Source organism: Callionymus lyra, chromosome 3 (genome assembly GCF_982586985.1).
Source record: "Callionymus lyra chromosome 3, fCalLyr1.hap1.1, whole genome shotgun sequence".
Lineage (NCBI taxonomy): Eukaryota > Metazoa > Chordata > Actinopteri > Syngnathiformes > Callionymidae > Callionymus > Callionymus lyra.
In genome coordinates this window covers 35,351,534-35,374,329 of record NC_141820.1, presented here as the reverse complement: position 1 = coordinate 35,374,329, position 22,796 = coordinate 35,351,534, and the positions used below count along the sequence as shown (strand labels likewise).

The window sequence follows — 22,796 nt, the reverse complement described above, 5'->3', positions numbered from 1 at the left end:
ATTATTCAAGGACTGACCTTCAAGATGTGGCGGATAGAAGACGCCGCAAAAAAGGGCATAAAAAATACAAACGCATTAACAAGTATATAACACATTTCTTTTAGCAAGTTATTATTATTTATGTATTTTCATTTAAATTGACTGTAAGAGATAACAGCCGATCTTAATCCTTTTTTTACTCTTGAAATCAATACAACAAATTAATTCTGTTTGGGTTTCTATGTCTTTGATCAGTACCAGTGACGGCACAGTTACAAACAAAACAACATTATTAACAGTTATGAAGAAAAAATGTTTTATCATCAAAGCTTTTAACTCTCAGGACATGAGGCTCAACCATCAATGGCTTGGATGTTCTCAATATGGTTCATGTTTTTTGTAAAACAAAAAGTGATTTAATACATCGTCTTTCGAATTGACCCTCAATGAAACATGATCAGAAGCAAGATTCTGGCGCAGGGTCTTGTTTTGGGTTATATATATACATATAGAAATTGTAAAACAAAAACTCACTTCAGCTTTTTGTCAATCTCTTTGGAACTAACTTGTAACTGCTGAACGTGTCAAGCTCTTTATCTTTGTTCTCGTTTTTATTTTCATCAGTATTCATGGATTTTAGAGGTTGTTAACTTTTAGCTGCTACTTCAGACCATAAACTTTGATTTCTTCAGAACCACATTGGGTTTTGAAGAAGACTCGGTAATTGTTGTTTTTTTTAAGAATGTCTGTCATTGACTCTGAGTAGACGTGTTCCACAACAGTAGAAAAGTCATCCAGAAAAGGTTACCTAGTATCGTGAACTGACTTCTTTTAACTGACTGACTGATTTTTACTTATTAAGATAAAATATTCATTTATTCTTCCCACAGTGGGGAAATTTGAGTAGTCACAGCAGCAAACTGACAACGGATTTATTCTTGATACAATATAATAAACATGCACTGCAAATATTCTAAAGCAAAAACAAATACAACAATTTAAATAAGAATAAAAGTAACAAAAACACTAAACTGTGGTACGAGTTGCTGTCGTCCAGTCTCTGGTCTTCACCTTTTAACGCAGACTCCTCTTTCGTCTTCAAGTGGATTAAGTAAATACTGTCCCCTCGTCTTCCTTCCCTCTTCCGCTGAGTGTCACCACATCTCTTTTTCTCTTTCCCCAAAGACACGGCCTCCCCGGTGCGGGCAGACGGGTCAAGCTGGTTGATGGGAATCAGACAGTTGCTGATCCAATTAGAGGATTCCTCCAGCAATGTCGGAGAGGAGCTGAATTCCAATAAAACACTCTCAGCTTTCTTTTTACTGTCCCTTTCAAATACGTCCTTGGTGTGAAACACATTAAAGGTAATTAGAGGGCTAGTTATCGCAACATCCTTGACGGCGAAGTTGTGGCTGTGTAGCTGAATTTGAGTTTAATGGAAAAGACTTGCTTGTGAAATTTGGACATGGAAGCGATGGATATGACACAGAATCCTAACCACCATGATGGGTTTGTTATCAAATCTTTTACACAATTGCACTGTACATAGAAAACATAGAAAAATTATTTTCAATAATGATATATATAGTTTTTTAACAAGATAAGAAGAGGTTTTACTTCAACCTAACTAGTTTGCAAGTAAACATTTTGAATAAACTTGAACAAAACAAGTGTCTTTATGTATTGAGATTCAAAAGCTAATGTGATTTAGAAAATCTTTTTGTTATTTTCTTCTACAGGAATAATAAATTCAACCAAAATGATTCCTCTTTGTATGTCCAGGAAACACACAGGCCTATTGGTTGGAGATCACTGGCGCAGAATAATGTGAGCTTGTGTAAAGATGTAAAGGCAAAAGTTCAGAGGATTGAAAATGTTTTTCTATTGCTCTTGAAGGTCTTTAAATCCAGTGCCAAAGACTGCATTTTCTTTTTTAAAACAAATACCATTAAATCGCTTTTTGGATCAGTTTCACATTTTCTATATCTGGAAGCTTCAAAAAGTAATTTCAGTACCTCAGCCTTGATGGAAATAAATGCAACATCAGTCACAGACCCACTGCTGTTGATGTGTTTAATGATCACAACCTTGGTAAAAAAAAGTCAAACGCATAAAGCATTAAGATACAAAAATATCATCATATTCAATGGGAAAAATCATACTTGATATAAGCAAATGAAAAGTCTCTTTTTCCATTGTACTTTCATGTTGATATGGTGGTCGACATTAAGCTGTTGATCTTGGGCTGCAGTAGCGAACAATTTCCTTGGCTTCTTCTTCTCTTGCCAGGATCCCTGGTGAAGTCTTATGGTCTTATAGCAGGAAGTTGAAACAAATAAACAAGAGGATTAGCATCTCGCTTCATTAACGCCTTTCTCTATCTGTTGACTTGGACAACATGCCGTGAAGAATTTTAATTGCATGTCATTTTCAGGCGATATCTCGTCTTATTGCATGCGTTGCCTACAATACAGTGTAATGCAAATAAGATTGACACAGACATGATACAGAGGGTTAGCTAGACTCGTGGAGAACCTGCATTCTCACGACTGAGCTACTCCCTCAGTGACTGACACAGGAGTGTTGTGGGTAGTAGAGACTCTTCCCTCCTTGTAGCTGTGAGACTTCATCATCCGTGTTCACATGACAACATTGACTGATCGTGTTCAAAGCCATAATTCTTCATATGGAGCAGCATCAATTGTAATCCTTATATGTCTCATGAAACAGTTACTATTTTGATTCAACAAAACCATCACCTTTTCTTCTTTTCATTTACTGTAAGTTTTTATACACTAGGAGTAAAGAAAATAAAGAGCAATAAAATTGTGAGACATTGAGTCAGAGCTGAAATGCAAATAAAAAAGATAAAAAAGAGATAAAGTGCAAATATAAAGCACAATGACCCAGATGGATACAAACATTGAATAACATCAGACTTTGACTCCACTTCTACCCCAAAAGTCTAATAGCACGAGGAATGAATGAGTCCCTGAGTCTATTAGTGTTGGATCATTGGAGGAGCATTCGTGCTCCATCTGCTTCTCTGCTCACTGATGACAGTGTTGAGAGGATGACTGTCATCGTCCATGATGGACAGTAGTTTGTCCAGAGATCTCCTCTCAGCAACTGTCACCAGTGAGTCCAGCTTCAACCACAGAGCCAGCCCTCCTGATCAACCTGTCCAACCTGTTGACACTCCTCTTGGACACATTTCCACCCCAACACACCACAGCTCAGAACACTGGCCGCCACAGACTGGTAGAACATGCAGAGGAGTTTCCTGCAGATGTTAAATGATCAGAGCCTCCTCAGAAAGTACAGTCTACTCTGAACTTTCTTATATACATGGTCTGTGTCGCAGGACCAGTCCAGTTTACTGTCCAGCCACACGCCGAGGTACTTATAGTTGTGAACTATCTCCACCTCGTCACCTCTGATGGACACTGGATGTGTACTCCCTAAATCCAAGACCAGCTCCCCAATCTCTTCAGATTCAGATAATCTTCTCAAGCTTCCCCCCACTCATCCATCCATCTCTATTCATTTATCCATTCATACATCTACCCTCATCCATTAATGCATTCATCCATCTATCCACCCATAATTTAACCATCCATCAATCTTCACCCATTTATCTATCCATTGATTTATCCATTATTCCATACATTCAGCCACCATTCATCCACTAAAGAATTTATCCATCCATCGCTCAACCATCCATCAATCATTCCAATCAATTCTTCCATCCCATTCAGCCATAATTCATCCATCAATTCATCCATCCATTGCTCAATCGTCCAATCTATTTGTCCATCCCATTCAGCCATCATCCATCCATTAATCATTTCATCCTTCCATAGGTCAACCATCCATCAATATTCCAATCAATTCTTCCATCCCATACAGCCATCACCCATCCATCCATCCATCCATCCATCCATCCATCATCCAGTCATTAATACATCTCTCATCCATGCATCATCTATCTATTCATTCGTCCTTATGGAGGACCAGGGTTTCTACTTTAAATCTCTCCTGAATGACATTGCAACATCAAGTATATCATACACAACACAAAAATGTACATGTTGGAAACTTGTATTACCTTTGGGAGAGTTCATGAAACGGACCAGACGAAAAAGGCACACGTTTTATAGAACATCTTATTAACTACCTAAATCCTACGGAAAATGCTATTTTTCATTTCTGCCTAAAACAATGTAGTTCCTGTTTTTTGTTCATCAAGTTTGTTTTCTTCAATAATGAGACAGTTCAATCAAGAGCTAATAGTGATTTCCAAATACTTCACTCTTTTCTGTATATTTGTTAAACCGTTATTTTCCCCACATTGACGACATTTAAGCATCTGCTGCAAAAGTGGAGTTAATGTTCTTTATAGGAGGGAGGCGGAGTGGAGGCTCACTGTGGGTGTTCTCTCTGGCACATCACGATGAGAGGTCCTGCTGCACACCTCCTGCAGGCAAACTCATCACAGATTTGTGTCGTCACAGAGCCCCGGTGTCACCAAGTGCCCTGCCTGTAATGCGAACGTGATGACAGCAGATCTGTCAAGTTCTTTATGAGGCAGCAGCTGCTGGACGACATCGCTCCAATGGTTGGACAATATCTGAGCTTGTCCTGTACCAGAGCTCAAGTCCGGTCAATCTAACTTCCTCTCGTTTGTCTCTCCACTGTTTCTGCCTCTGAGAATATACCTCACTTTTCACCCATCTCAGGTCTGGGTGTCTGTGCCATGTTTCTGTCTCCACTGTCTTTCTCTGGGAGACTTTCCCATGGAGGACTGACACATGACTCCCAGCCAGCAATTCCAATTCTGATGAGTCCGTCCTTTGATCTCTCCTGGGATCTTCTCCGCCTCTGTCATGTCTTCATTACCGTGACCATTTTCCCATAGAACACATGAAGTTTGATCGTGAGAAACATGTTTGTAGTTATTTTTGGACCTGTCGAGGTTTTTTTTTTAAAATAAAGCTTTTTCCATAATATCACAGACCCTCAGGGAGAACGTACGAATTCCAATCAGAAGGATTCAGACTTCAAGTTGAGTCTCTTTAACATGAAGATGCTCTTGTTAAAGGTGAAACTATAAAATAATTCAGTTAAATACAATAAAACTCAAAGCCCTGCTGCTGCTGTTTGTTTTCTTTCATTCCCTTTTAATTACAAACATAACTTATTTATGGAAGGATATTCTTCTTTATGTGTTAAATGAATTGGTTTAAAAAAAAATGTATTTAGTGACATATCATGTCTTTAACCGGATATTATCTTAATCAATATTTGTTAATGTATAAAATAAAGCAAATGCAAAATCAATTTATATATATCGTATAAAATCATGGCATGGTGACAATTTTTTATATTGTCATTTACAGAATTACAGAATTTTTTATTCAAATGTTATTTCATTTTCTGCTTCCCTGCCTCTTCCCAGTGTTTTCAAATGTCACCATCCTTAACAGTTGGTGGTTCTAAACCTTAAAAAAAGATTCTGTGATGAGCAAAAATCATGACTGAGTGTGGTCACAGATTAGCCATCTGTCTCGCTTGCAAATTTCCTTGTAAACGCGTGTAATGTTTGTTTTTTACATTTTTATAAATCAGGTTTTTGTCCCTAAACTTTGGTTCAAATGTGCTCCAGGTAATGTTGAAACACACTCCACTTGTTCTTCTATGAGTTTAGCTTCGTTTACGCAGCTCTTTCCTGAACAGCACAAGAAATGGATGACAACATAAGAGATGTTATTTAAAGTTAACATGGCTGCTTTTTCAAGTGCCATTCAAAATCCTGTTCAAAAGGTCTTTCCTTCCTTCCTCTGTTCTGTTGTTATCAACGTGACAGAAGCTCTTACACGACCACTGGCGTTGACCCAGAGAACACTGAAATCCCAGAAAGCCCTCTATTCAAACAACAGCCCACCGAGATATCCTCTTTGATGGTCACGGAGTAAAAAAAAAAGCCGTAAAATGTCAAATAAAATTAGATGGTTGTGAAGTAAATCACGGACGGATTATGAGCAGGCAAGAGGAACGCCTTCTAGAAATGAGCTTTGGCTGACGGTGCGCTGCTGTATAATCATTTCTGAGGTATTTACAAGAGCGATTACAGTGATTATTATTTCAACAATACCTTGCAATGCTCTTTCATGAGCTGCCAGCCGGGGCTGTGGCAGGGAAGGCCTGCCAACATCCACCGTCTGGGAATTTGTGCAGCTCCACAGGAGGGCACAGAGACGGATGAGGAGGACTACAACAAAGTTGCAACGGCTGTTTGCTTTACAGATGTCAACCTTCTCACCTGATCTTCTCTATCTTTCTCTGCAGCTCCCACGGAGCCCTTGCTGTGTAAATTCGCGGATGGAGGACAGAAGAAGCGCCAGAGCCAGAGCAAGTACCCTCAGAATGGCAGGCCGTGGCATCGAGATGGGGAGGTATGTCCATGATCGCACGTTGGCACTTGATGTGAGGACGACAGTAACCGTAGTAAATGATTTTGATATTACATTTGGATTGTCCTTGCCTTCTCTAGTAGTAGAGGAAATGATTTCTGAAGCAGTTGAGGACAGTTATATCATGATATCATGATAGTCATCCTCTGACAGTCATCCTCTGAGCACTGTCATCAGTGAGCAGAGAAGCAGATGACGTACACGAATGCTCCTCCCATGATGCAACACTAAAAGACTCAGGGACTCATTCATTCCTTGTGCTATTAGATTGTTTAATTCTGAGTTTTGGGGCATTCTTTCTTTTATTCAAGATGTTTATTTCACTTATTATACTATTGTGTTTCTCTCTTCTATGAAAAAAGCCATTAGTTTGGAAGTAACCCAGAGAGGACATTTTGCAAAATTATATTGTGAAATTATAATTTTCAATTGTTTATGGTCATAAACTTCCTTTTTTTAAATCCCAATTAGAAAGGCATATTTGTGGTTCCACCAACAAGGGGGTTCCATTTGTTTTGTTTTGTTAATTTATTTATTTTAACTTAGAAAAACTATTAAATGAAGGTTATTGTTTATTGTAAATATTGTCATTCATTCATTTTCTGTGCTGCTTAATTCCTTATGGGGGCTGTGGTTTAAACATTTTTAATTAATATTATTATTATATTTGTAGGATTTGTAAGAAATATGCTCGTCTAAAATTGACCAGATTTTAGGGGATTATTTTGTATTATTCGGAGTTGGCCTCAATGCATCACATTCCGATATGGTGAAAAACAAGAAACAAAAACGTATAATCTTAAAATAGGTTGTTTTTTATGTTACAAAGACAGTAATGGACAAAGGACTCTACAATGCTCACAGGCTATGGTTAAATCTGCCTGATCAAGAGTTTGAAATCCCACAAATGCAACCTTGTTGTGTTGATCAAAACAATTCTCAAATTATTATTCAATTGTTTAAGTGATCTTGTTGAGTGATATGTGGTCATTGGCAGCAGTACGGGCTTTCTCAGTGCTTTCCTAGTTGATAACTTTATTGTGATATTTGTCCTCAGTCAAACCTGAGTGTTTCTATTGTTATTTATACAGATGTCATGCTTATTTCACCTCAAAGATCAAAGCACTTCTTCACACAAACATGTGTACAACCTGGCGTTTGCTGCCGAGGTTTTCTGCATGCTCAGATGAGCCATCCCTCTGAGAACACTTTGAAAGGTTGGCCATTCGATCAGCCTCTTTTTAGGAACAGTCACTTCCTGCCATTTTACGCTAAGCCACGGAGCTGCTAAAAAAATACTCTCCATATCGATCAAAGTGCTCCCAGATGTATCGCGGCTGTCACATAAATTGCATCCCTAGACAAACGCCTCACTGAGTACGTAAATTCTCGCCATACATCAGGATGCTGGGAAGCCTGCAATTGGATACTCAGCTCTGGAAACAGATTCATCAGCAACATGTGGAGGCAAGGTTACACTCTTAGTCCCACAAGCAGCTTCGCGGGGAAGGACATGTAGAGGAGACGAGGAGGAGGAGATATATATATATATATATATATATATATATATATATATATATATATATATATATATATATATAAATATATATGCCGTAGCTGTGGACACAAGTAAACACCTTCAAACTGGCTGATGTATGTGCTGAAACGACAAAGGTCTGTGTTGCCGCCTCCAAACACTCAGCGCATACCCTTCCTTGACGTCCCTGGAGTGATTCAGGAGTGCTCACAGTTTGAAGATGTGGCGTCTCCACACCTTTATTAGCTGACAGGAAGTGAAGAATGAGAGTGATATTTAGAGAGAAAGCACCTTTTCCATCATGGTCATAGCCACATGAATTTTTAATGAATATCATTTTAAAGGTTTTCAAGTTCGGAGCCGAACAGTGATTACAAAAATGTAAAGTTTTCTGCACTCCATTAGTCAGTAGGATCACCTAAGAGCCCAGATCCTGAAGTAAACGTAGCATTTAATCTGCAAGTTAAGGCTGCTTACTCGGGCGAACTAGATCATCTTGAAGAAGAGCTCATGTGATGAGGTGTTTAGGGTTATTTTCTTAAGATATATTATCTTAAAAATGTATTTGGTCTGACTGCTCTCATAAATCTGCCTGTTTTGAGAGCGTTTTGGAACCCCTTCCTTTTTTGTTTTCAATTCCAATTTTTATTTATTTAAGAAAGAAAAAAAATGTGCCACATTATTCTTTAAGTAAATACATCTGTGGTCACATGAATGAGGAGAGTGTTTCAGGCTTCATTCTCTTCATCAACTCTTCCTTCTGTTTGATGGTTTCGTCTTTTTTTCTCTCACGTCTTCCTTGAACCTGCAACATATGGTGGGAGAGGGAAGCGTGTGATTAACAGAGACGGAGCGAAACAAGAAGAGCAAACACATTTAATGATCAGTCAGAAGGAACACTGGGTCGATGCTACAGGCCCGATCAGCGGAAAATTTGTGACAGACTGTCTTGTTAAGCGCGTTTGAGCTGATAAACATATTAGTCAGTGTGCTTCAGTTTCTTCTCTCTTCTTTTTTTTCCCCCTCTTACACTCCTGAACAAACTTTCAAAGTCACACGTCTCCAGCTCCTTCTCTGGGGAATGAATGTAGCTGGGAAAAAAACATCCGGCTCCTCTCCTCTCCATGTGAAAGGCTGACAGATGTCCGAGCCGGTGTGTGTGTGGCCACGAGGCAGGACGAAGGGATGGAGAGAACGTGTTCGTTAAAAAATACAACAAGGGAATTGGTCAGTGTGCAGGAGGAGGCTTCACAGGTGTCCTTACATATGGATGTGACCTCACTCTGTGGTTTATCAAACCCATGTTTTTTATCTGGTTCAGCTTGAGAGAGCCCTCCAGTTCACCTCTCACCTCCTGCAGAGCCTCTGACGGTGTGAGGGAAATGACCATCAGTAGATTCAGCGGCATTCTAACAAACCACTGCCTTATTGTGTTACGCTAACATTTACGCTGACACACTAGAGTGTACACTAATGCAGTTCAATATACATTAACACATTTAAGTGTACACTAACACAATAAAATAAACAATAACAAATGTAAGTCTACACTAACACAATTAAATGAACATTAATATATTTAAGTAAAAATTAACAAAATAAAATGAACATTAACACATTTAAGTCAGCATAAAATGAACATTAATACAATAAAATGAACATTAACACATTTGAGTGAACAATAACACAATAAGGGAACTGTAACGCACTAGAGTTAAACTAAAACAAACTAACCAATACTAATAATAATACAATTACTAATATCAATTTCTAAATTTTAAATTCTAATTGAGTGTGTTACTTTACATTTCATTGTGTAGTGTACACTTGTCAGTTGCTTAGTGTTAAAAAAAACACACACACACGCTAAACTTTACACTTACACACTAAAACTAAATCCAAGATACTCAAGTTAAATAAAAAAAACGATTTCAATCTACAGTACAGTATTTTGTCTAAATCACTGGATCAGATTTTGATATTTACAAAGAAGAAATTACATTTTATAATGTTATGGTAAAAGTCTATTTATTTCTAATTAGAAACACTGTGATACTCGTTGTAGTAGTTGGTTCACACACCAGCTTACGGACACTAGACCTGGTGCATTTCAAGGCCGTCACAATCACACACCAAGGGAATGATTGACACCTTTGTGAAGGACTTAGGAGATGATGCATGAGGCCATCTGAAATGGGAAAAGTTTAGATGGAGTTTGTGTGAATGGCGACAGATTTTGATGGATGTGATGTGTGGAGCCCGGAGCAGGGAGTAAAGTGACAGATGACCAGGAGGAACCCTCACTGTCACACCGAGAGGAGCCGTTGAACCAGGTCAAGCTTTTACGTTGACTGGTTTGATGTCAGGCTGTATTGACCTCAGTTTGGATTCTTCAAGATAAATATCAAGAGATTTTGATCCAAACATGGACATAATTCAAGTTGCCGTAATCAATATCCGCAAGTCATCAGTTCTCGATAAGTAGTGATGGTCTGATGAAGCTTCATGAAGCAGTGTCATGTTGTTTAGAGGTCAGTAGGTGGCGCCATCAGTTTAAAAATGATGACAGGATTCATTAGCACAGTTGTTCAAAACAAAGGAAAATAGTGCAGAGACCGCCATCTAGTGGACTCTGAAAATAATGACACTGCTTCATGAAGCTTCATCAGACCATTATTACTTAGAGACAAAGACTATACTTAAATTAAAAAGCCAAAAATGACAGTGGTGCATACCTTTGGTGCAGACCGCCATCTAGTGGACTTCTTCTAACTGGGGGGTGAAGTGAGCCTGGCAGAACCTGCATAACTACCAGAATATTAGATAAATGGTATCACATTGGGCAGGAACTTACCTGGTGAACACCCTTGCTCCAGCAAGGCTTTACAATGAGAGTGAAACATTGCAAAGACTAAAAATGCAAATGCCTACAGCAAAGAGCACTGTTGCAAATGTCTTCGTCATGCCGCCCACCACTTCTATTGAACAAACGCTGTACACGCCTGTTGGCAGATTTACATTCAGTAACTGGCTTCAGTCGTCGAGCAAACACTGTGGCACGCTAGCGTCGGCCGGACACCATGTGTGAGCGCATAAACTCCATGTAACCCCTGTGCCAATAAAGGTTTATTCATTCAGTGGATATCTCCTCTTTTCGCTCACTCGTAGAATTGACCCGGGCTCACAGATCCCTCTGTGCCTCCGAGCCATTATTCCCCAAACAACCCTGGTCTGTGTAGGTGGACTCTGCAAGGAACAAGGGCAAAAAAGTGATCCGCGGGGATGGAGAGGGGGTAGATTAAGGGATAAGTGCGGGGGGGAGGGGTTGAGGGATGACTTGGAAAGAAAGACTGAGCAGAAGAAACGCTATGAAAGTAGTTGGAAGAATGTAGTAAGGGATAGGAAGGACAAGAGTAGTGTGTGTGTTTGTGTGTGTGTGCTGATGAAATCTGCCGTCCTCAGCAGCCCACGGTGAACAGAAATCGGATTAGCTCTCCTCCAGGAGGAAACCTTCAGGAATGCAGATGATGGATTGTGGTGCACAGGTTTTCCCTCCCGGACTTGTTCGCACACTTCCCGCCACACAAGGCTGTCCGGAGTGAGAGAGCAGACTTCCGTTCACTTCCTGGCCTCAAAGAGCATCTTCTGCTCTCATTCATAAAAACATGATCGTACGTGACGGAAATGAGAAGATCTGTCCCCGATCGATCACTCCTTTCTCACATGGATTATGTCATTGGAGGCTTTTCCCATTTTGATACAACTTTTGGCGACATGCCATCACACAAGGCTCTTCTTTGTGTGAGGAAGGAGGAAGTAGAGCACAGACCGTCTGGATTCGACTGAGAGTTTGGCAAAAGAAAAAGGAACAAAATGTCCTTCTCCTACCTTATGGTTCACTCAATGAACACGGCTACATCATTAAAAAAAATATTGAATATATAAATTAAAGTTCAACTTTCGGAGTGTTTAATTGTGTATAATCAAATGTGTATGTCCAGAGCAGTGGGAGCTCAGGAAGCAAACTTTAGCCAACAGGTTCTATACTGTAGATACATTCATTTGAATTAACTTTTGATTGATTTTATTTTTGGTGAAACATTAGTTTAGTTATATGAAGGTTTTGATTGTTGCAGGATATTTGATTATTGAGGAATGTTTGTATGATTTTTTGGAACTGTTGATGTTTACTTATATTTCATTATGCAATATCAGCAAACATTTAAATCAAAGTTTAAAAAACAATAAGAAAAATTATTTTTGTTTGAATGTTTGGGTGGAAAACCCCTTTATAAGCTAAAGCTCTAGTTGACATAATTTTATCCTTTTTTGTAGTGCTGTAGTTCTCAAGACCTGTTTTGTTCTCAAGACTACTTAGTCGTGGTCTTGACTTGTCTTGAAATTGTGTTCTCCCCAGTTTGTTGGTCTAGGATTATTTCTTCGATTATTTGTATTAACTCTAACTTCAACAGGCCTTCATCATGTAACTTAAGGAGGAAAGACTCAACTTAAATGCTTGTCATAACTTTAATTGAATAAAGAAGGCAACATTAATGATAATGAATCAAATCTAAACTACGCCTAAATGCCTTTTTATTGACAAAATGAGAAGAGACAAATGTGTTAACGACAAGAATAAACTTGTACAGCATGTTATTGACCCATGTGAGGGTGATTAAAATTAGAAATGGCTATAGGGCATTCAGTAGCGTGGGTCAAATAAAGTGGACAGAAAAACAAGAGTTTACTGGATTAAATTCAACTAAACAGAACACAGCATGGGATTTGTTTTATTATACATTTTATATAAACAATATATACATATTTATAGCTTTATCAGTAGTGATGGTCTGATGAAGCTTCATGAAACAGTGTCATGTTGTTTAGAGGTCAGTAGGTGGCGCCATCATTTAAAAAAAAGATTTGATGTTTCATTAGAACAATTGTTCAAAACAAAGGAAAATAGTGCAGAGACCGCCATCTAGTGGACTCTGAAAATAATGACACTGCTTCATGAAGCTTCATCAGACCAGCAGTACTTATTGAAAAAGTCTAGACTTAAATTAAAAAGCCAAAAATGACAGTGGTGCAAACCTTTGTTTCCATTTTGTATTTGTCTGGATATTCTCTGGTATTGATACTGTCCTGGTCTCGCCTGAAGATGTTTGACTACAAGTCTCCATTTTGGACTAAATTCATATTAAGTCTGATTAGAACTGAAGAGTTGTTGTTCCAATATGTTAATTGTTGGTCGTCATGGCAAAAAAAAAGTTTACTGATTCAATTTGCGACATACTTTAAAGAGAGACAATACAAAATTAAAGATGACGGCGATGCAGAAATGGTTTTATAAAGAATGTGTTGTTAAAGTTCAAACAAACAAAACATCTCTGACAGGGGTTTTATTTGCTCTCTTTCAGACTGGCATGGCGTTAACATATGACCCGACTGCGATGCAGAATGGGTAAGTATTTTCTGTTCATTTATTTCCACCCGACAGTTGTCCGGTAGCATTTGCACCCGAACACCTTTAATGGCGTTGAGGAACGACACTGGACCTGCTGACGCTCCCTCTATCTCTCTGGCCTCGCTCAGGAAGCGTCTTGCTTCTCTGCTCACTAAACCGATTATCCCTCAGTGACTCTGCGACAATGGCAGCCCAAAAACTGGATAAATGGCATCATCGACTGAGCAAAATTATAATCCCCATGAGATCAACAAACCCACCAGGACACATTTTCTCCCATGACACTGAAATCTAATAATCCTGCACCACGAGGTGACGATTAAGTTCAAGTAAATATCTGTGAGATACTTTCACTCCAACATCCAGGTCTTGCTCATTGACTCGCCGAGTGTATTTCAACCTGTGATGAAAGACTTAATAAGGACCCAATCTTGATCACAGATTATGTGAATTATATTTCAAATATTTGGAAATATAATTCACATAATCTACTTAACCATTAAATTAAACTTTCATTCACTCATTTTTTTCACCCTTATTGGTAGAGATAGTCTGATGAAGCTTCATGAAGCAGAGTCATTATTTTCAGAGTCCACTAGATGGCGGTCTCTGCCCTATTAAACTTTGTTTAACTGCTCTAATGAAACATCACATCATTTTTAGACTGATAGTGCCACCTACTGACCTCTAAACAACATGATACTGCTTCATGAAGCTTCATCAGCCAATCACTACTAATCTTTAAAATAGTCTATCCAAGCTGCACAGGGCAATAGCCGGGGGACACCCTGAACAGTAGGACAATCTGTCACACACAAAGACAAACAACCATTCACACACACACTCACAAGTATCGTGAAGTGGCCCTACTCAAGAACAGGACATGATATAGCCAAACAGCAAAAGGAAAATAAGTTGAAATGTGAATTATGAATACCAGTAAAAGCACTGTAGATCTACTGTATAATGTTGTATTCTTGCCTCGTCGCAGGTTCTACTCCTCGCCTTACAGCATCGCCACCAACCGCATGATCGCACAGACCTCCATCACGCCATTCATCGCTGCTTCCCCCGTCTCCACATATCAGGTGGGCTTTCAAACTCAGCGCTGGGACATTGTGTTGTGTGGTCCAGGGTTGTTGAGATGGAGGATGGAGAGGCCTGTGGAACAGTTTGAGGTCTACAGTGGATGACTCTGCTCTAATCATCTTCTTGCCGCTCCTGCTGTGCTCACATTTGTTTCCGCGGGGAGAGAACAAAACAGCCTTGAGAAAATGTGTGAGTTTACGAGGCTGCTGGAGAAGAAAAGGGTGTCGCTCTTCGAGAATGAAGAGATTGATGGTTTTCTTAAGCGTACCAACTACAGCCACGGATCGTTCTAGGCTTTTACTTACACCAACACGTCATTTTTCAGAGTACATTTATACAGTGGAGTGTTGAGACCAGTTGACCGCAGTAACTTTATCAAAATAGTCACCCAACAGTGAAGGCAGGACCTGCTTGTCCAGTTTCCTAAAACCCATTATATCACAGATTTAACATTAAGACCTTGAACCACTCAGAAGACGTGTATATTGAGACTGTTATTACCACTGCCAAGGAGTCATCATCTCTGACCGTCTGAAACTTTTAAGACGATTAAATCTTAAATAGATGTTGGACCTCTATTGTACTCATCAGTATGTGTCTGTTAGTACAAAACTCTATTTTAATAAAAAAAATTACATTAGAAAATGTACTTAACCACTGAAAATACTTTTTTTCTGGAGATGGAATCTTGTTTACCATAACCACACCCAGTCGGCTGTGATTGGTCAAACACTGAGGTTTGTCTCCTTGCTTTATCAATCTCGGAAGTCTCCACCTCCAAGGGAGTTGTTGTATGAACAAAGCAGGTTGTGATTACAGCTGGCTGGAGTGAATCCAATATTACGTCATAATGGAGTTTGCTCTTGTAACCTCTCGTTCGCTAAGATTTTAGATGGGAGGAGAACTTTTTAAAGTAATAACTTTAACACATTTTCATGATGACTTAGTGCATCTTGGAGAGGAAGACTTCAACATTTCAAATAAGTGAGTGAGTCAGGAGAGTTGGGTATTCATGTTAGTTGCTTTTTAAGTGTTGATTTTACTATTTAACCAGGTGGATCTGAGATGTTCTGGAATGCCACTGCCACCTTCTGACATGTTGAGGTCTTTTTTATTTACAAAATTGTGATATAAAGATAACAAAAATGAAGGGAAAAATACAGTTAAATTCAATCCATGGATGTGGTCATCATAGAAATGCTAGTTTAGCCTGACTGTGGTCAAGAGGCTGAATTATGATTGGGCGATATTTATCACGCAAATTCAGTGAAACTGGAATATAATGAAAGGGTAACATGAGAAAGAAAGTTAACACTCTTTACAGTGTGTACTGATGGTTAAATGAGTGTCTAACACCCATGGTACTTTTTTAAAGACGTTGTAAAAGGGTTTTTAATACGGTTAAGTGGTTGCGTACAGAACTGCTGCTCTTTCTGCAGCAGTTCTCCCAGAGATAGAGGATAATACAGACTTTAAAAGAGGTGAAGAGAGCTTGCTAAATTGCCAGTGCACATTTACTTTTGAACATCAGCTCCCACAGTTAATTTCCTTCGATTTGTAACTAAAAAACTAAACCATGAAAAACCTTAAAATCCAGATCCACAGGAGGTTAGAAACAAATGTTCCTCATTGAAAATATCATTGGCCATCAGTCATCTTCACTATGCAGACATCATAATGATGAAGGAATTGAACAAGTAATGATGGAAGCAACGATAACTCGACAGAAGATGGAGTATGACGTGGAGGCGTTGCCTCTGGTAAGCTAGGGAGCGGCGTTCTGAAGGTTGTCTTGCCCGTCATTGCGGTATTCTTGATTAAAACCGGTCTAGTACCTGTGGCGGGGGCATAAAAAGGCTCGGGGGGAGGGGAGAGAAGTGGGCCAGGGCACGTCTAATCTGCTCTCGGAAGGCTTCCCAAATTGATTTATCAAAAACAATGGCCGATCTTTTGAGGAATATTAATCCTTGCCGTTTCAATATCGAGCTGCTCTGCCACTGTGATTGCCCTTCAGCCAGTCACAGCAGAGAGGTGAATCCTTCATCTTCTGTTCAAGTACAAAGACACAAAGGGAAGAGGAATAGACAAGACTAACCAGGCTGCCAGAGTGCCACACAAAGGAAAATCACTCCTTTATAAAGTTTGTATCGACGGCTTCAAAGTTAGCAGAGGTCGCTGTCTACGACCTTTCAGAGCGTAATTGCTTTCACTGTCCCAGTAACCTGCAGGGGCGCTTCATTTGTGAGGCATGCAGGGATGTTAACACACGGTACAGTCCAGGACATTCTGGATCTGTACTTTGTTCTCAACTGTGTCTTTTTATCTGGATTTTTGTCCACTTGACGGTTCAATGTTCTCATGTCTGCTTCAGTCTCGACGGGTTTCCATTTGTTTTGGCGATCGCACGAGCAGCTTTGATGATACACACGACAGGAAGTAAAACTGGGCCAGATCGCGAACATAGATCGTTGCTGGCGAAACCAACCACGGCCTGGTTTATATCACCGGCTTCTGGCTCCACAGAACACCGCTCTGGCCCACTACGTTTGCAGCTTGCAGTTTGGATCCACGGCTGGTTGGCTGAGTAACTAACTGGCTGTTTTTTTGGCGTCTGAATCGAGTGGCCGGCCAACTGACTGACTGTTCTTCTGGGTTGATTGGTTTAACAGGCAGTCTTAAATGGCGGTGCGAGTGGTGAGGTTCAGCCAGAGGTAGAGAGTCTGATTGGAGCTAGTTGTGGCGGCAGGTATGAACAAAAGGACTCTGTCTGTCAGGAGCCAACCCTTAAAGATGGAGTCCAAAATAAAGCTAAATGTTTATTTTTTATTTGCTCGTGAACTCTTCACGTCTCTCTAATTCATAGGGTTATTGTTACACTGTTTGGTGGTTAACAGATAATTTATTGGTGGTTAGCCGATAATTATACTGACAATAAATATCTATAATTAAAAGTAGACATGTGCATAATAATGGTTATGGCCAATCAGAATTTAAACCGTCTTAGCCCCGCCTCTTGAGCCGAGTCTAGCTGTACCGGAGGACTGCTTTTCCATGATGGCCACAACCACAGACTAGCTTCAAATCCGGCAGAGGTCACTGACACTGCTTCCACATGTTTTGCAAACGAAAAAATCCATTTAACTTGTGTTTTTAACTTCAGCTAAACGTTAAAACGCTTGGAATAGGCCTGATTTTAATTTTTTTATTCTTCCGAAGATGCCAAAAAGGTGGAAAACAGTGGTGCGCTAACTACTCCCTTATTTAAAGTCCCATTCCAAGTGCCAGAGCTCTGTAGCTCTAATACTCAGCAAGTCCTCCAACATTTTTGCCTTCATTTCTACCATAGTAGCTTCAGGGTCATTTTTCGAAATCTGATGCGATTAGCCAAAAGTTGCAATAGCATCCTTTTAAGTAAGTCAGTAGTGACTCTATAAAAATACCCGGGCAACGTCGGGTACTTGTTTGATATTTAATTATTCAATGTCTACCTGTGCCGAATGAATCTGTTTTATTTTGTTTGATGCTGAATCAAATTTAGTCCTGAAGTGATGTGAAATACTCTCTTTTAATCTCAGATCTCATTTAGTGGATTAAGCATTGTTGTTATTTGAGAGAAAGAAAAAAAGATTGGAACTCCCAGATCTGTTGCCTGTTCATTAAATTCCCTGTCTGTCAGGTTGAATCCTGGTTTAAAAAGGGTAATTAAAAATCAGCTCCTCCTTTGTGTGTGTGAGTGTGTGTGTGTGTGTGTGAGTGTGTGTGCTCTCTCCACTTGAGCGGGAGAAAACAAATATTGTCGTCACAGAGCAGCGTGCTTGGCTTGATATTATAGAATATTGAGCTTGTTTGGGTGCAAATCCAAATGTGGGGTTTGGGTTGGCTCCGCGGCTTGATTGCTCTTAGAGCAGATTATTCAATGTTTGTCTTTGTTTAATCTAATCATTTTACCAGGATCAGTGGCCAGCCTGTGTGTTTGTCTGCTACAAGCTGTCTAATGCGTCTCTCCAGCAAATCTCACAGCTCTGTTTGTTCCTCTTCTTCTGCCATGTCTGTCGCCCATTGTTCCCGTCTTCATCCTCCTTATTTACTTACGTTGTTTTCTCACTAAGTGGAGGTACGTTTTAATTACGAACGCTGGATTAGCATTTTGTTTTCACCTTGAAACTGTCACATCATTTGCTCCATTATTGTTCTACGAAAAATGTACTCATTTGTGTTTACTTTTCATAAGGTAGAGCTTAATTTAACATTTATTTGACTGATCGTTCTTTATTGTATATATTTTTTATGTAATACATTTGTTTATGTCTTAATGTATTTGTAGAGTCAGCAGGCGTGTGCACAAAAAATATATATGTTTCCCCAGGCCTAACCCATAACCTTCTGCCCCACGGAAAATACAAATGTGTTCTTCATCATTAAATCTGTGAATGAAGCTAAACTTGTTATTTTCTTGTCCTCCTCAGGTCCAGAGCACATCATGGATGCCTCATCAACAATATGTTATGCAACCAACAGTGAGTGCGTTTGTATTTAAACATGTGACAGTTAAGTTGAATCCGTCTGTATTGAGCATTCTGTCCCGGGCTGTCGACCATTTATGACCGGAATCAGCACCAGTTCTCAGAAAGTATCGATCACAGACTCACTGGCGGTCTGGGTGACCAGGCGGAGACAGCAGATCCGAGGAAACAATATTCATTAGATTGTCTGCAGAGAAAGCAGTCGTGTTTAATCTTGCGGTTCTCGCTGATGTGAGAGATGTCTTGTGTACGATCGAGAACACAAGTCGCTGCTCTACTGATTACTTACCTGCATATCCGAGCACGAGTGTCCTTTTGTACGGATCGAACGTCGTGTTAGAAATTATTTCAGTACCTTGTTCTCTTAAAGGTACATTTGTCTGTAAACATATAATGATAAGAAGAAAAAAGAATATATCATTCAGGTTCTTATTTAGGAACTGATCTTTAGACATTTCCCATTGATTTCTTGATAATAACCACTTAAGTACTTTCATCAACAGATATGGTAATGTAATGACAAAATAGTGTTGTTTTTATAAATAATAAGGAAAGGGTCCCTCAATTTCGCACACCACAAATGAATCCATTCATTATTATAGAATGCTCTGGATGTTTTTATTATCGTTCTATATTTCATTATTGTTAATGTATTTTCTCTATCCTTCACCTTGACTTTTTGGAAGCTGGGTGTGATGAAACCAGCTCGTGTGTTGAATCCACAACGACCAGCCGTGTAGCCCCCCCAACCCTGGTCACTTACCACCCATTTCCACTCATCTCATTTCCACCCTCGCTGCAGGACACTGAATATGTAATCTAGTAACAGCAGGTCACCTTCTTCTTGACGTCGCCTGTTTGAGCGCTGCTTACCGCTCGCTCGCTGCCCCCCCCCCCCCAGTAGAGAATATCAAGAAAAACATTTGACCTGTGATTTATGTTCCCTGATGGTCAAAGTGGAACTTTCCTCCGCAGTAGAAAGGGATGAGAGACCCCTGCTGGAGTGGATGCATTTTGCTACTCACTTGTTCATTATAGTGCTCAATTCAGGCTCAAGGTGGCGCTCTACAGGCTATTCTGATCAAATATGTCTTGCTTTGTGTGTTAAATCACAATAATTAAACTAATACCCAACATAATTTATTTTTTATATAATTTTATACAATGTAACAAACACATGCAATAGCATCTAATAGAGCGAGTAAATAAATACCTAATAACTATTATTTATATGTCGATGAGACACAATGTAACAAAACAAATACAAAACATAAAAGAATTGAAAAATGTTTATCTGGAAATGTTGTTAAACTAACTACAAGATGACAAAATCATCATTAGATAATTGTGAAATTGAGTTAAATTGCTTTATTTTTCAAATTAGTGTTTTCACCTTTAACACAAAAAACAATATAGCATTTACTTGAAAATACAAATGACTTTGTTCTTTCTTTGGTAACCATAATTGTGGTTTTAAGCTTCAATAACTCTAATTATCTTCCTTTTTTTCAATGAATATTGTTGTTATTCAAGTGACTTCACCTGAAAAAGGAAAAGCAAATAATAAAATCGAATTAAATTAATTAATTCATTATTAGACATATTCTAGGAATTTTTCAATAGATCTATACTGAAGAAAACTACTTCAATATGTTTTGTATTCATCAGGTTGAGGGAAAAGAAATGGTCAAAAAAAAGAGAGCCAGACTTTGAAAGATAATTGTGCTGGTTCTTTTCTGTTTTTTCAAAATTAATTAACTGTGAAGGTTTGAGCAGAAAAATATGTGACATTTGGAATTTTTTTGTTCATTCCTCTCGTCTGTCCGCCGTGTTAGATCCCTTTGTGATGTGACCAGTACAAAGTGCATCCGTCCGCCTCCTGTCACACACACTTAGCTCTGTTGTTTATATCTCACTGTTGCCACAAGTCTCCGTGTGGACGTCTCCAGCCACGACTCTGTAAACAGACAGCTGGACTCTAGTCATTATCTGGCTGCTCTGGTCACACCTACTCATCAGTCTCACGTTCAGCTCCTCCCTCCTATTAGCTCTGTGCTCCCTCAGTACATCATCTGGGCAACACACACACACTCACACACGGACACACACTCATACACGTGCACCAACACATTCATACTGTTTATACTCAAACATACTAACACACACACTCATATTCATACTGTATATACTCATACATACTTACATGCACACATATGTTCTTGCACTGACACACACTCATACACATGAACAAACACACACCTACACACTGTATATACTCACACACACTAATACACAGGCACCAACAGACACACACTGTATATACTCATACATACTTACACACACACATATGTTCGTGCATTGACACACACTCATACACATGCACAAACACACATCTACACATTGTATATACTCACACACACTAATACACAGGCACCAACAGACACACACTGTATATACTCATACATACTTACACACACACACATATGTTCTTGCACTGACACACACTCATACACATGCACAAACACACACCTACACACTGTATATACTCACACACACTCACACACATGCATCAACACGTATTGTATATACTAAAACATACGTACACACGCATATACATGCACTGACACACACTCTTACACATGCATCAACGCACACACACACATAATGTATATACTCGCACATTCTTACACACGCATATTCACGCACTAACAGACACTCATACATATGCATCAACGCACACACATACTGTATATACTCAAGCATACTTACACTAACACACACATAGTCACACAAGGACACACACAGATACACGTGCACAAACACACAGTCATTCTGTTTATACTGACACACACTCAGACACATACTCAAACATGTACACAACACACATTCATACTGTTTATACTGAGACACAGTCATACACATGCACTAACACACACATATACTGTATATACTCACACACACTCATACACATAGAACAACACACTCAAATACTGTATATACTCACACACTCACCAACGCACACAAATTCACGCACTGACACGATCTCATACACATGCACCAAAACAAACATATACTGCATATACTTACACACACACATACACACCCACTGGCAAAAATGTGAAAATCTCAAAAAACCGATGAATACACATGCACAAACACACACGTGCGAAAATCCACAAAACTACAAATACACACACACACCTACGCAAAAAAACAAACTCAAACAAGCACACACACCGACACACACACGCACAACCTGATCAGTCAAGCGTGGTGGCTGCAGGAGCTCGGTGGCCCTCCAAACATTAAAACTCCATCGATTGTGTCACAATTTGGCAGCTCCCATCGTGTTGCGTGTTAAACCAATGATGCGTTGTGTGATGCTGCTGTCCAGGATATGAGAAGGTAGAGATGAGTGTTCTGGGAGCAGAAGAATTCAACTGAACATGTGTTCAGTTGCGTATATATGGCAACTTGAGTTTTATATGAGTAAAACTATAATCTAGAAGAAGTTGAATAGTATTTACAATTAATTAAGATTTAGATAAGTTGTAGTTTAAAATCATTTGTATTTTGTCAAAGTAACATCATTATTTTGTTCTTGAAAAACAACTTGGGAAAACTGTTTTAATTCTGTCTTTCATTTCTATTCTAGCTTCATTGCTAATCTCCTGGTGTTGCACATGAATATCAGCAGAGCCTGCAAATAAAACAAAAACACAGCACGA

At 39.2% G+C, this 22,796-nt stretch overlaps 1 protein-coding gene across 4 annotated transcripts in view; it reads left to right on the top strand.

The window, feature by feature from the left end:
• The window catches only part of rbms3 (RNA binding motif, single stranded interacting protein), a 192,575-nt gene that overhangs the window by 151,786 nt on the left and 17,993 nt on the right, over positions 1-22,796 (top strand). For all 4 annotated transcript variants that reach the window (XM_087787709.1, XM_087787708.1, XM_087787707.1 and 1 more), the window contains exons 7-10: positions 6,328-6,434; positions 13,410-13,453; positions 14,448-14,544; positions 19,012-19,062. In XM_087787709.1, the coding sequence (XP_087643835.1) occupies positions 6,328-6,434; positions 13,410-13,453; positions 14,448-14,544; positions 19,012-19,062 (299 nt within the window). The remainder of the gene's footprint in view (positions 1-6,327; positions 6,435-13,409; positions 13,454-14,447; positions 14,545-19,011; positions 19,063-22,796) is intronic.